Source organism: Mobula hypostoma, chromosome 8, assembly GCF_963921235.1.
Source record: "Mobula hypostoma chromosome 8, sMobHyp1.1, whole genome shotgun sequence".
Classification (NCBI taxonomy): Eukaryota; Metazoa; Chordata; class Chondrichthyes; order Myliobatiformes; family Myliobatidae; genus Mobula; species Mobula hypostoma.
The window spans coordinates 81983906-82000147 of NC_086104.1; the positions used below are offsets into that span (position 1 = coordinate 81983906).

At 39.5% G+C, this 16242-nt stretch overlaps 2 protein-coding genes across 8 annotated transcripts in view; one reads left to right on the forward strand and one right to left on the reverse strand.

Moving 5' to 3' along the window:
- fermt1 (FERM domain containing kindlin 1) overlaps nt 1-16242 on the forward strand; it is a 116066-nt gene that overhangs the window by 92355 nt on the left and 7469 nt on the right. The gene's annotated exons all lie outside the window — the stretch shown is intronic.
- crls1 (cardiolipin synthase 1) overlaps nt 1-16242 on the reverse strand; it is a 70434-nt gene that overhangs the window by 394 nt on the left and 53798 nt on the right. For 2 of the 3 annotated variants that reach the window (XM_063056206.1, XM_063056207.1), the window contains 3 exons: nt 15434-15519; nt 15042-15110; nt 13566-13657 (listed from right to left, as the gene is read on the reverse strand). In XM_063056206.1, the coding sequence (XP_062912276.1) occupies nt 13566-13657; nt 15042-15110; nt 15434-15519 (247 nt within the window). Of the gene's footprint in view, nt 1-4046; nt 4988-13565; nt 13658-15041; nt 15111-15433; nt 15520-16242 lie in introns of those variants that run through there. The other variant, XM_063056208.1, reaches the window with a different exon arrangement.

Sequence of the window (16242 nt, forward strand, 5' to 3'; positions counted from 1 at the left end):
ACTGTTTATAAAATGATATAGCTCAAAGGACTTTACAGACAAATAATATTAGGCCAATAAGTACTGGGAAATAAACAAGCGAACAAATGAAGTAGATTGTAATGAATGGGAGGATGAAACACATGCCAATGTGTGTGATTATGAGGAGGCACAGCTTTAGGGGAGAAATTACAAAGTTTATGATTGGCATTGGTATAAAGAAGGTTAGAGCTGGGAGTTTGTAGGGTTGGACAAAATTCTGCAGATATAGTGCAGTGATGGCAAAGTAGATGAGGATTTTTAAACCAAAGTGTTCCTAGATCAGAAACCTACAGTATATTGGTTAGTGTGCAGAATTGTCTTTACAAACAGGAACAGTCCCCAATGGGAAAATGAGGAAATTATTTTATTGAATGCTAAAATATGTTGGCAGTTCATTGCAGCATTAGGTTTCAGTGTCAATGACAATGTGTTTCAAATGAGATATTAAATTGCCAGCCTCAACCGTACCTAGAAAGGCACAAGCAAATTTCACAAATAACTTTACTTTCTGGCAAGCCATTTTACCCTGGAAACTTCAGTACTTTGCTGGCATTTAGAACACTACCAACTCATCTTGTCTCTTATGGTTCTACCATATTTTAATTTCAGTATCTATTTTTATTTCCCTTTAAACATCTTTAATCCTCTCCAATACAAAAGACCTGATGGTTCATAAGATCGTCTGCATTATTTGACATTACCAGTTGGCTAAAGCTTCTTTTTTTTTAAAATTTTATTTGGATAAGGAATTCACAAATATCATGTACTTTTTTCACACATATAACCTTTTCCATTTTTTATATGTATAAAACTATAATTATTTATACATTCTTAAGTACACATTGAGATGATATAAAAGGAAATTAGACACTTAAATAGATAATTATGTACTGTGGTAATTCTAATCTATTAGGCTAAGTAATGGTATTAGTTGTTAAGAAAAATAGTAATAATAGTTTCCATATAACTCTTCTGGACCATTTCCACTGGTCCAAAATGTTGTATGTAAGCCTATGTAACAACCATTGTAGGTGTTTATATCCTAATTTGTTCATGCTTGCTCCTGCCCGCAGACATAATTATCCAATCCCTATATACTTATTTACTTAATTTTTTCATTTTTTATCCCTTTCCCAAATCTTTCCCTTTACTTGTGTTAATTCTCTATTTTCCAAAAGAAAACAAGGCTAAAGCTTTTTCAAAGATAGTACAGGATTATAGAGCGGAGAAATCATGCTGTATTGTCCCTAATACACAACATCTGTTTAAGTGCAATGATTCTGCCTCACCTTCTTCAGTTTCCACAGACCATTTCCAATCACCCTGCTCTCCCTGCAGCCGATTGCTGTTGCTGTTTGCTTGGTTAGTTGCCTCTTTGCTCTGTATATCCCTGTTGCTGGATCTTCCTAAACAATCCACAAACCTTCCACCCTTGCAAGTCCTCGAGCTTCACCCTGCAGGGTCCACACCCAGTTTGCTAGATTCACAGGAGTCTAGACCATGTTGCTGTCTGCCAGCCCTGAGCTCTCACTATATTGTGCTTTCCAAGTCTGTTCATGGTTCATCCTACCTAGTGCATGCTCATCATCATACACTCCTTGACTGCCCTTTGCCCCAGTTGCAAACGTACTCCATGTTTCACCCTAAGGCCTTGTACAATTAAAATTTCAAAAATGAGTCATTCTACAGATGCTACCTTATTAATGGACACTTACTAAAGAGGACGGGATGGATGAAAACAAAAGAGAGTAACATTTTAAATAGATAAGAACAGAGGAGCCTGGCTGCATTAACAAGACAAATGTTCTGAAGGTAATGCTAGACATTTGGAAGTATATTAGCTGTTGCTACAGCAAACCTTAAAAAAGAACTGTCAATATTAAGTTTCTGGTCACAAGGTCTTCTGACCTAATGGAGAAGGGGATGAAGATGGTGTTGTCAATATTGGTTAAAGGAACACAATGAACAGATGGCAGCAAACAACTAGCAAATACTCTATTTCTTAGTGTATGAGAACTGCAAGAGAACACTTAAGAAGGAAACCAGGAGGGCTAAATAAAAGATGATGTACATGATAATGTTGTAAACTGGATTAGCAAATCTGCAGATGAAATCAAGAATTGAGGCATAGTTGACAGCAAGAAAAGCCAAAGCTTGTTAGCAGTATTTGAACCAGCTGAAAAAAATGGGCTGAAGAATGGCAGATGGAATTTAATACAAACAAATGTGAGGAATTTACCTTTAGGAGGATAAACCAGGGTAGGAATTACATGGAGAAGGGCAAGAGTGAAGTAGAATACAGGTATCTGGGAGTACAGAACCAAAAGTCCTTGAAAGTGGCATCACAAGGAGATAGGAATCGTAAAGAGAGCTTTTGGCATACGGGTCTTCTTAAATCAAAATGTTGAGTACAAAGTTCAGAGTAAAGTTACAAACCCCATTTCCAGAAAAGTCGGGATATTTTCCAAAATGCAATGAAAACAAAAATCTGTGATATATTAATTCACATGAACCTTTACTTAACTGACAAAAGTACAAAGAAAAGATTTTCAATAGTCTTACTGACCAACTTAATTGTATTTTGCAAATATACACAAATTTAGGATTTGATGGCTGCAACACAATCAACAAAAGTTGGGACAGAGTTAAAATAAGATTGAAAAGTGCACAGAATATTCAAGTAACACCGGTTTGGAAGACTCCACATTAAGCAGGCTAATTGGTAGCAGGTGAGGTATCATGGCTGGGTATAAAAGTAGCGTCCATCAAAGGCTCAGTCTCTGCAAGCAAGGATGGGTCGTGGCTCACCCCTTTGTGCCAAAATTCGTGAGAGAATTGTTAGTCAGTTCAAAAGGAACATTTCTCAATGCAAGATTGCAGAGAATTTAGGTCTTTCACATCTACAGTACATAATATTGTGAAAAGATTCAGAGACATCTCGGTGCGTAAAGGGCAAGGTTGGAAACCACTGTTGAATGCGTGTGATCTTCGAGCCCTCAGGCGGCACTGCCTAAGAAACCATCATGCCACTGTGACAATTATAGCCACCTGGGCTCGGGAGTACTTCGGAAAACCATTGTCACTCAACACAGTTCGTCGCTGCATCCAGAAATGCAACTTGAAACTGTATTACACAAGGAGGAAGCCATACATCAACTCTATGCAGAAACGTTGGCGAGTTCTCTGTGCCCGAGCTCATCTCAGATGGACCGAAAGACTGTGGAACCGTGTGCTGTGGTCAGATGAGCCCACATTTCAGCTAGTTTTCAGAAAAAACGGGCATCGAGTTCTCTGTGCCAAAGATGAAAACGACCATCCAGATTGTTATCAGCAAAAGGTGCAAAAGCCAGCATCTGTGATAGTATGGGGGTGCATCAGTGCCCACGGCATGGGTGAGTTGCATGTATGTGAAGGTACCATTGACTCTGAGGTGTATATTAGGATTTTAGAAAGACATATGTTGCCATCAAGGTGACGTCTCTTCCCGGGACGTCCATGCTTATTTCAGCAGGACACTGCGAGACCACATTCTGCACGGGCTACAACAGCGTGGCTTTGTAGACACAGAGTGCGTGTGCTTGACTGGCCTGCTGCCAGTCCAGATCTATCTCCTATTGAAAATGTATGGCGCATCATGAAGAGGAGAATCAGACAACAGGGACCACGGACTGTTGAGCAGCTGAAATCTTATATCAAGCAAGAATGGACAAAATTTCCAATTGCAAATCTACTACAATTAGTATCCTCAGTTCCAAAACGATTAAAAAGTGTTATTAAAAGGAAAGGTGATGTAACACAATGGTAAACATGCCTCTGTCCCAACTTTTGTTGAGTGTGTTGCAGCCACCAAATATAAATTTGTGTATGTTTACAAAATACAATTAAGTTGGTCAGTAAAACTATTGAAAATCTTTTCTTTGTACTTTTGTCAGTTAAATAAAGGTTCACGTGAATTAACATATCACAGATTTTTGTTTTTATTGCATTTTGGAAAATATCCCAACTTTTCTGGAAATGGGGTTTGTATTATCACAGTACATATATATCATCATATACAACCCTGGGATTCATTTTCTGGTGGGGATTTGCAGACAATGTTTGTCTGTCATGTTGGGTGCAGTCTTTCATTAATTCTATTGTGTTTCCACTATTTACTGTGAATCCCTTCAAGAAAATGAATCTCAGTTGTATATAATGATATATATGTACTTCTTGTGCAAAATACAACAAACTGTGCAAATACAAAAAAGGAAGTAATTATAATAAATAAACAATAAATATTGAGAAAGTGAGATAAAGAGTCTTGAAAGTGAGTCCATAGGCTGTGGGAACAGTTCAGTGATGGTGCGGGTGAAGTTGAGTGAAATTCTTCCTTTAGTACAAGGGCCTGATGGTGAGTCCTGGAGCTTCTGTACCCTCTTCCTGATGGCAGCAACAAGAACAGAGCATGCCTAGATTGCGGGGGTCCTCGATGATCGATGTGCCTTTCCTCCAACAGCACTCCATGTAAATGTGCTTAATGGTGGGGAGGGTTTCTTCTATGATGGACTCGGCCATATCAACTACTTTTTGTAGGTTTTTCCATTCAAGGGCATTGGTGTTCAGACTGCGATGCAACCAGTCAATAAAGTCTCACCACACATCTATAAAAGTCTGTCAAATTTTAGATAACATGTAAAGTCTTTGCAAACTTCAAAGTAGAAAGGCTGCTGTGCTTTCATCATAATGGCACTTCTCTGTTGGACCCAGGACAGATCCTCTGAAATGGTAACACTATGGAATTTAAAGTTGCTGACCCTCTTTCACCTCTGATCCCCCGATGAAGACTGGCTCATGGACCTCTGGTTTCTTCCTCCTGAAGTCAATAATCAGCTCCTTGGTGCAGGAATTGGGATGTCATGCTGAAGTCGTATAAGATGCTGGTGAGGCCCAATTTGCAGAATTGTGTACACTTCTGGTCACCTATCTAGAGGAAAAAACATCAGTATGATTGAAAGAGTGCAGAGAAAATTTACAAGTATGTTGCCAGGATGTGAGGAAATGTGTTATAGGGAAAGGTTGAATAGATTAGGAATTTATTCCCTGGACTTCAAGTTAAATTCCCTAGAGATTTGATAGAGGTATACAAAATTATGAGGGGTATAAATAGGGTAAATGCAAACAAGCTTTTGCCACTGAGGTTCCATGAGTCTAGACCTAGAGGTCATGGTTTAAGTGTTAAAGGTGAAATGTTTAAGGGGAACATAAGCAGATAATTCTTCACTCAGAGTGGTGAAAGTGTGGAACAAGCTGCCAGTAGAAGTGGTAGTTTGCATGTTCAATTTCAACATTTAAGAGAAATTTGGAGAAATACACAAATGGGAATGATATGAAGGGCAATGGTTCAAGTGTGGGTCGATGGGACAATAATACTTTGGCACAGATGGAAGAAATTGATGTACATGCCATCAAGTTGGAGACTACCCATCAAGTTGAGGTGCTGTTCCTACAACCTGAATTTTGCCTCATTGTGCCATAAAGAAGGTCTTGGAGAGACATATCAGAATGGGAAATGGGAAACCAAATTTAAATAGACACTAGGAGATCCTGCCTTTTACAGCAGACAGGGAGAAGGTGTTCAACGAAGCATTTCCCTCCTGCTCCTTCAGCCTTTTCTTTCAATATATATTTTATTCACAGGACAGTCCAAACTATATAAATGCAGAGTGCTGTTTATTACTCTATCATTCATACACAAAATTAAAGTTTGAGGATTTAATACTTGTGTTGCTGGCAGGGTCCCAGGCTGATTCACGCTGCACACTTTGTCTTGCCCAGCTTACTATTCTACTTCCCCCACACCTTGTGAGCTCTGACATCATGGCAGAACCATTGCTGTTTCACCCTGCCATATCTGCATCCACATCACTTTAACTGGTCCACTGCAAATCATCCTTCTCCTTCCCACTTATCCTTGGTGTCTACAGCCAATGCTCTTTAGTCAGATCCCTCATGCTTTGCTCTACCTACACTACCAACTCCATGGAAGAGTACAGCACAGAAACAGGCCCTCTGGCACATCTAGTCCATGCTGAGATCATTTAAGTCGCCTACTCCCTTCGCCCTGCACTGGAATCATTGCACTCCATACCCCTACTATCCATGTACCAGTCCAAACTTCTCTTTAACATTGAAATCGAGCTCGCCTGCACCATTTGAGCTGGCAGCTCTTTTCACACTCTCACAACCCTCTAAGTGAAGAAGTTTCCCCTCATGTTCCCCTTAATCTTTTCACCTTTCACCCTTAACCCCTGACCTCTGGTTTCAGTCCCACCCAACTTCAGTGGAACCCTTGCCTAATACATTGTTACTGAACTTTGTCAGGTCAACATCATTTCATTTCTGCCTCACCCGTCCGTGCCCACACCTACCTCACATGTTAGGGTCCATTTCAATCACCCTGCTCTCCCTGTGGCCAATTATTGTTGTTATTTCCTGGTTAGTTGCCTCTTCGTTACGTCTATGCTGCTTCCTGTTCACCCTGTCCGCACCCAGTCTGTCAGATCCACTCCAGATCATGCTGCACTCTCCGCCCAAAGCCCGCTGCTCCTGTGACCCACTTACTTTCCTGTTTTCTCATCCTGCCTATATTTCACATTGTCCTACACCTTTTCATGTGGCCTGCTCCACTTCCCAACACCCCATCCTTCCTACTTCAACCCAAGTCCTTTTACTATTTTGCAAACTCTTGGTTCACATTCGCTTTGCTGTCAGATCCACCTTGCCATCTCCCATTCAGGTCTGTTTGAGCTCCATCCTGCTCTCTCCCTTTCAGCTTCACACCAAGCTGACCAGGTACACAACCAATCACTACCAAGTTCACGCCGAGTGTACCAGATCTATTCCAAATCACGCTGCTCTCCCTCTATTTGCCTTCCTGCCACTCACAGTCACTGAGCTCTGTGAGGTTTGCTCTCGCCTCATGTGCCTTCTCAGATCGTTGTTGCTTCACCCTACTTGGTACACTGGCTCTTCACCTTACACCTCATTGCCTGCCCCACTTCCAAACATCCTATTCACCCCGAGGTCTTGTGCAATTAAAATCTCAAACAAGGAGACAATACAGTCACTCTACAAATATTGTCTTACTAATGGATACTTATTAAATGGGAAGGAATGTTTGGAAGCAAAAGGTATTAAGTAGACAAGAACAGGGGATCCTGGCTCAACTTTATGTATAAAATACATTCATGCAAGAGTTTAGTGAAAAAGGCAGTCGTTCTGGAGATGATGTTAGACATGGGGAAGCATGATACACTACCAGTTCCTCAATCTTAAAAAAAAGCAGAACTGCTAACCTAAAGTTACTAACCACAACAACCGCTGCCACCGATGACACCTTTAGCTCATATGATTCTTTGAACTAATGCAAATGTTGCTCTGCATCTAGATGAGGCAAATGTAAGGTAGGCACGATGGAAAGTCAAATAATGACTCTCATTGGCGTACAAAGCCAACACACTTCACTCAGTGTGTTGAGAGAGTACATCAAGGAAACTGGTCAGGTAGAAACTGTAGGAAAACATTTCTGTGAAAATTTAATGTTCTTCGTCTGAGCAAGATGATAACTGAGATATTAACTTTTATAATGGACACATACTAAATGGGGGAGGGGTGGAAGCAGAACAAAACAATACTTACAATAAACACGAAAAGGGAAGCCTGGCTGTACTCAAGATACAACAGATAAATGCAGTTCTGAAGATTATACTAGATATGTGGGTCTATTTATCCATTGATCCTCCAACTAGCCTGCTTCAGAATCTTTTCCAGTCCTGAATTTGCCTTATTTCTTTATCTTTTTTACTACAAGTTAATATTCTAGTTACAAATCCAACATCCTAAACGAGAAACACTTCCATCCAACTTTATAGTGTTATATTTACCAAGGGACACATTCCCTCTCCATATACACACACTCCCTCCCACACACAGATACTTTGGTTGAAACCCAAAGTTAGTATAACTCTAAATGTTAAAATGTTATTTTAAAACTATCAGCCAGATTCATCAATCATATTATGTGCTGGCCAAAAGATAGCATTAAATCAGCACTAGCATTTCATGACAGAAAAGGTACCAGGAAGAGAAATCACTGAGATCGACTCTGAATTATCAAGCCCTAATTCCAATATTTAAAATTCACCAAGAATAAGGCAATTTAAAATAAAACTCAATGATACTATAATATTTGGAGGCTAATTGTCAAAAGGTATAATGCCATTCACTGAGAAATTGTCCAGAATTAATTCAATGTCTCATTAGCGTTTTCCTGAATAATAAAGTGCTATTATGTGCAGGTTGAAGGATTGAGGCAGCTCCTACATTTTTCAGATTTCAGCACCATATAAACAATCAGTAAACCCTGTTCACTGAAATTCTCCAGACATTACACTGCATGATAAATTCACCATGTCACTGTGTTGAATGTCACAATGCTGAATACTTGTCAGACTTCAAGGTTATTGGAGGATAATGTCCAGATACCTCAAATATTCGGCCCTTTCTGCTTGCTCAGTCATATAAACCTTGAGTAGCAGAATCCCTCATAAACATAATTTTCCTAACAAAATGGCCTTCCAAATGCATGATAGTTAGCATATGTAATGTTGATCCAATATTAATGTAAATATTACTGGACTGCCCGTCAGATTTTAAAATTTGTAACTTCTTTTTTAAATAGGTATGCTTATCATTACAGTTAAATATGCAACTCAGAACCCCGAAGGAGAGTTTTCCCATTTCTTAAACAAAACTAGCCACAGTTATATAAAACATACTTTTGAATCTTGTCCACGAGGGCAGTTGTTACCCACAATATAACCAAACCACAGGCGACCATTGGAACTACATGAGATACCCTGTGCAAAGATCAGCTAGCATAATATTGCACAGCTAATCCAAAGCTAAAATGATCATTTGTTTCGGCTGGGAAAACGTGGGCAGCACTGGGTGAGAGACTTTGTTATGCATATTCTGTTCCCACACAGCAAAAATCACTTCTATAATATAAACGTCAAAGTAATTACATGAAACCACAATATCAATAAACCGTAACCTTTAAGATCCACATTCCCATCCATCTCTCCTACTCCAAAAGTTTATTAATTTGGCCTCCTTCCAGCCTTTGCTTGCATCACCTCACTTCCTAACACTCTCAAATTTTGCTCATCTTCAAGCAATAATTCCAAAACGCTCTTCTCTTTCAGATACATTTTTCCCCATTTAATATAATCTTAAACATCACATTCTACTTGAGAGGCATGAATGCTTTCACCAGTTACCTTTCCCAAGGCCTTTTTCCCCTCACTTAGTGTCCATCCTTCTCTAACTCACCTGACATTGGCAGTTAGCACACTAAAAGCTGGAAGTATCCAAGCAGCATTGCTGAAAACATTGTTGGCCTATGATAATTGAATAAGTTTCTGCACAGCAAGATTCACACTGTTTATTCATTCCCATAGATGTTACCTGACTGCCAAGTTCCTCCAGCATTTTATGTGTGTTGCTCTGGATTTTCAGCATCTGCAGAATCTCATGTGTTTAAAGTTCATTTATACTATCTACCATGGGCACCATCAGACCAGAGAGCAATTAGCTGCAAAGACCAGCTACTGCCTGACTTGCCTGGTATCCCAACATCTTCTGTTTTTATCCCAATGTATATGGCAATGGAAGGTGTCAAAATAAAGTCTATTTTGAATCCGTTCAAATTCACATTCAACCAGACAGCCGAGCAGGCAGAAGAGAAGATAAAGGATGTGCATTAATATTGTACATTTACAATGCATCCTTCATTGGTACAGAACATCCCACAACAAAATCCACTTGAAGCAGGAAACCAAACTCAAATTTCCTCTGTCTCATAAATTATAACATTTTCTTAACTTACTCGGTTAATTTGTTCACACTAGCTTTCCAATCTGAGTTAAGTCACTAACAAATCTCACTATAAAACAGATTAACAATTAGTACCAAAGAAACAACTTCATCACCTAGATTTATTTTTTAAAAAATTACAAAATATCCACTTTCAGAAGTAGAAGCAGACAGTAGTTCAATAACAAAATCATTTTCACTAAGTGGATACGAGCTATTTCGATATGGTAGAACATACACCTAAAATAGCTCTTCAAAGAATGGAAGTCTATTCTTGCTCTGTCCAGGAGGAGGGAGTGAGGGAATCACAAGAAGTTGATGAAAAGTGATCAAAGGCAACGTCAACCATAGTAGAAGGGAAGCTGTGATTCAGGGAAGGAAACATATCTCTGAGACAATGTATGTATAGTCTCATTTCAGAACAAATTTATGCAAAGACTGAGCAACTGGGATAATGTAATATGTCCTTAGAAGGAAGTATAGTTAAGAATATCTGGGCTTGAAATGGACATCTGCCACTTGTGTCTCCCCTGAGATGGAGGAGAGCTAGAATGGGAAGAGTCAGTGATGGACCATCTTATAGTAACACAAAGAAGGAAACTTGCAGAAAAAAAACTAACAAAATGTGTATTTTAACACCCCTCCCCACCATTGCAGGAAACAACACCTGATATTAAATGTACCTTTGAAACCTTTGAAATTTGCTGATCCAGTTAACCACATCGTTGATACAGATGACAAACAACAATGGACCCAGCACCGATCCCTGCGGCACACCACTAGTCACAGGCCTCCAGTCAGAGAGACAACCATCTACAACCATGAAGCCAATGTCTAATTCATATTACTACCTCATCTTCAATACCAAGTGACTCTACCTTCTTGATCAACTTCCCATGTAGGACCTTGTTAGGTGCCTTGCTAAAGTCCATGTAGACAACATCCACTGTCTTGCCTTCATCAACCTTCCTGTTAACTTTCTTGAAAAACTCTCAGTCAGACATGATCTACCACGCACAAAGTCATGCTGGCTATCCTCAATCAGTCCACATCTATCCAAACACTCATATATCCAGTTCCTTAGCGTACCTTCCGATACCTTTCCCACCACTGTTGTCAGGCTCACCAGTCTATAATTTCCTGGTTTATTTTTAGAGCCTTTCTTAATCAATGGAACAACATTGGCTATCCTCCAATCCTCCAGTGCTTCACCTGTCGTGAAGGATGATTTAAATTTCTCTGCTAGGGCCCCAGCAATTTCTGCACTTGCCTCCCACAAGGTCCAAGGGAACACCTTGTCAGTCAGGCCCTGGGGATTTATTCACCATTATTTACCTCAAGAAAGCCAACACCTCCTTCTCTGCAATCTGTATAACCCATGAAGTTGATGACACTTTGTCTCACTTCTATAGACTCTGCCCATTTCCTGAGTAAATAAAGATGCAAGAAATGCATTTAAGATCTCCTCCATCTCTTCTGGCTTCATGCATGAATTACCGTTCTGATTTTCCAGAGGACCAATTTTGCGCCTTGCTTTCAACATATCTATAGAATCCCTTAGGATTCCCCTTCACCTTGTATAAGGCAACCTCACACCACCTTTGATTTCTTAAGGTTTTTTGCATTTCTTATATTTGATAAGCACCTCATTTTTAACTACCTACCTATACCTGCAATCAAGCTCCTTTTGTTCTTAACCAGGGCCCCAAAATCTCTTGAAAATAAAGGTTCCCTACAACTGTTGTCCTTACCTTTTCTTCTTGCAGGCACATACAAGCTTTGTACTCTCAAAGTTTCACTTGTGAAGGCTTCCCACTTACCACGTATACTTTTGCCAGAAAATAGCCTGTCCCAATCCACACTTGCCAGATCCTTCCTGATATCATCAAAATTGGCCTTTCTCCAATTTAGAATTTCAACCCAAGGACCAGACTATCTTTCTGCATACTTATTTTGAAACTAATGGCATTGTGATCACTAGGTACAAAGTGTTCACCCTACACAACCTTCTGTCACCTGCCCTGTCTCATTTCCTAATAGCAGGTCAAGTATCACACACTCTCTCATTGGGACTTCTACATACTGATTAAGAAAACTTTCCTGAACACATTTGACAAACTCTATCTCATTTAGTCCTCTTACAGTATGGGAGTCCCAATCAATATGTGGAAGGTTAAAATCACCTACAACAACCTATGTTTCTTGCAACAGACTGAACTCTCTTCAAATGTGTTCCTCTAAATGCATCAGACTGTTGGGTGGTCTGTCATATAGCCCCATGAATGTGGTCATACCCTATTTGTCAGTTCCACCTATTTTGCCTCACTAGACAAGTTCTCAGTCTGTCCTGACAGAACACTGCCATGACCATTTTTCTGACTAATAACACCGTCACTCCTCCTTTAATCCCTGTCGCTTGGTCACGTCTAATACAACAGAACCCGGAATACTGAGCTGCCAGTCCTGCCCCTCGGGCAAACAAGAATCACTAATAGCTACAATATCATAATTCCAGGTGTTGATCCAATCCTCAGCTCATCTGCCTTTCCTACAATACTTCTTGCATTGAAGAATACGCTGCTCAGGACACTAGCTGCTCCATGTTCAACCTTTTCATTCCTGACTTTGTCTGAGGTCTTGCCAACATCTGCCTCCACAATCTGTTCTAACATTCTAGTTCCCATCCCACTTCAACTTTAGCTTAAGCAACCCTCTCCCCTCCCCCATATAGCACTAGCAAACTTTCCCAATAATATACAAGTCCCCTTCCAGTTCAGCTACAAACTGTCTCTTCTGTACAGATTGTGTTCTCCTAACAAATTCCCTATCACCACAGCTCACTTCCTCTTCCCCCTTTCCCTTCTGACTTGCAGAGTCAGACTCAGTACCAGAGACCTGACTACTGTGACTTTTCTCTATTAGGTCATCCCCCTCAACAGTATCCAAAGTGATATACCTATTGTTGAGGGGGATGACCACAGGGGTACACTGTACTGGCTCTTTATCCCCTTTCCCCTTCATGAATGCCACCAGTTCCCTGTGCTCTGCACCTTGGGTGCAACTACCTCTCTGTATGTTCTATCTATCACCACCCGCAGCCTCCTAAATGATCCGGAGTTCATCCAGTTCCAGCTCCAACTCCTTAACACAACGTGTTAGAAGCTGCAGCTGGATGCACTTCTTGCCGATGTTGTCAACAGCGACACTGGAGGTCTCCCTGCCTTCCTACATTCCGAAAGAGGAGCATTCCACTTTCCTACTTAACATCTCTACTGTTTCTAACGGAACAACTATAAATGAAGAACAACAAACCTGTGGGGGAGAAAAAAACACTACCTACAGTTTTTTTGCTTTTTCTCACTGAAGCCTCTCCTCGCTAAAGCCTCAAGATCTCCACTCTGACAATGGTCGTTCTGCTTGCCCCTGCCTTACTCTAATTTGTTTTTGTCAATCAATCTCAAACACTGATTGGCCACTGCTCAAAGCACCAAACTGTCGCAAGTCACTGCCTTTTCTACTCAATCGGCATCAACATATCTATTTATGAGATATTACATTGGATTACAAGCAAAATAAAGCTGCTATGTTTTTGTTCTTCAGAGAAAATTGTTTTATGCCAATCTCACCATAAAGTATGAAGGAACATGCTGTCCACAAACTGAAAAACTGGAGCTGCTAGTGATGCAGCCACTAGTACAAGTTGAACCGCTGTGTTAACCTGCAACAAAAAAATTGCAAATTAAATGTTATAGTTCAGATATCATGTAGTAATTGCTTGGTTTTCTTTTTCAGATTCATAATATAAATCTTTTGCCAAACATATTAAAAACAGGAGGGTAAATAGATTTAAAATTTTGCAAGCTGCCTACATATCAGGAACACAAATACAGTGGATTCCGGTTAATTGGGACAACCACTTATTTGGGACAACTCTTAAAGAACAAAAACTGATCGAGAAAGTAGCTAGGATTCCCTTCATTTATTTGGGACGCTATGCCACTTAGGTGGGGCAGAACACTGCTGCCAAAGAGCTTCTACTAGAGTAAGACACATGCATTTGCATGGCCGTTAAGACACTAAACTGTGCTTAGAGCAGACAGCTTTTAAGTAGCGTCAGTTGCATACGCTTGTGTTCAAAAATCAGTGATTTTTGTCACTGAGAGTCGGCAAGAAATAAGCAGTAAGACAATTCAGAACTGTTTTGCTCACTGCGATTTCGAGCACTCAGGCTTGGAGTTGCCAGAAACAGCTGAGAGTGAATATGAAACAATTTCATTACTTCAACGTTAGGAACTACGAAGAATTTGAAGGTACAATCATCTTTAAAGTTATAACGAAAATGAGTATCTGGAGGACACAATTGTCGATTACAGTGTATTATGGCAGTCAATTATCTATATTAGGTGCCTGCACTGATTTTATTCATTTACTGTCAATCAAAAGAACGCATTCAATGGATGAATTCCTCTGTCGATAACTATAGGGAACGAAAACAGGTTTATAGTATTGATAGTGTTCTAATTTATTCAGTACTTTATTTAAATACATAATTTATTCCTTTGTTCAACAGTAGTTTGTCCTTTTTTTTAAATACCCTTTTAATTATTTCTACGAAACTTCAGCTAATTAGGGCAGCCACTGAATTGGCCCAAAATGTACTGGTCCTGATGTGTTCCCATTAACTGGAATCTACTGTTTCTGGTTTTGAAGGAGCACAGTTAATGACTTCTGGAAGTAAGTACAAGCACACCAGGATCAAGATTTCTAAAAGTTAAATCCATCAAGGAACTCGTATATTTCTGCCACATTCAAAAACATTGTTGAAATTTTAAAGCCACTGTGTTGTCATTTTAAATGAATTCTGACATCACATATTTTAAGTGTGTAAATTAATAGCTATCATGTTATAATTATCTTCATTTTGAATCAGAAGCTAATAGATGGATATAATGCAACAGATTTGTGTAGATGCTGTTACCATGCCTTTGTGAGACAAGAATATGAAGTAGTGGACCTCATAGTTTAATCAAAGCAGATCTTTTCAATCGACAGCTCACTGGTTGGATGTGAAGGGAATCAATTAATAGGAAAATGAATCTTACCTTGCTGATAAATGTTGGTTTTAATTGGGCAGTAGCATAACATGGGTTGAAATACTTGCTCAGTGTCCTCTGTGGGAATGAAGAAATAAATTAACTGTTTGCAATTAATTTAATATGATACAAACTGCCTATAAAAGGCTGTGCAATACACCAGTAAAGAAAGAGATCTGTAGAAAATTATAGAGCATCGGTAATTTTAGTCTGTATGCAAGCAATTGTGCACAAGTCACCATAGGAAATTAAAGCAGTTGGTTCATATAAGCAAAAACTTGTAAATAAATATATCAAATGTTATACAAATACATTGATACACAGGCCACCACAATAGAGAGCAAGAAAAAAAGCAGCACAAGGAAAGGGAAAGGGGAAGAGAGCAATATTTTCTTACTTACTGGTGTTGGAACCGTTCGGTATCTAATATAGAAACCAGCTGCAACCAAGATAACATCTCGCAAAAGGACCATAACAGTAAGAGGAGCTGAAAATTAAATGAATTATTAAGGTGAGTCAAAGCAGCAGGGAATAAAATAAGTGAAATCACAGAATGGATCTAACAAAATGAACAATTTTAATTCCTTACTTTTGCTCTACACTAGAGGGAACACCTAAATAGTTAGCCTAAAATTTCTCTATGAACTGTTTAAGTGGCTTTAAGCTACATATTTATTTCATATACGCCATTCCATGAACCAACACAAAATGTTCTGCAGAACTACAAACAGAAACAGAGATGGCTCTGAAACACGTGTACAAAGACAGATGAGAAAACAACAGTTAATGCCATCTTAAACTTCTGCAGAATTTAAAGCTTTAAAACAGTGGCGATATTGTGGATTAACAATTGGCCATACAGCTTTGTTTGCTATATGTTAACTTCAGTCTTACTATTCAGTATGGTCCAATAAAATATGGTGTAGCAAATTTGCTATGTATCTTTACCAAATCATATTGGTTGCAGTCCACCATCCCAACTCGCTGTGCACAGTGTCCACTCACTCACACAAACCTGATCTGGAAACAAGCTGACACACCAACAAAGATTTGAACGCAGATGGTGAAATTGGGATGATGAGTGAACTGGAAGGAAACACGCAAGAAGTGGTGTTCCCATCAGTTCGCTGCTATTGACACATTGTGATAATCGTGGTTATGGATGTGGGAGGTATCACAGAATGATCCAAGTGAGCAACTGGAGTGTATT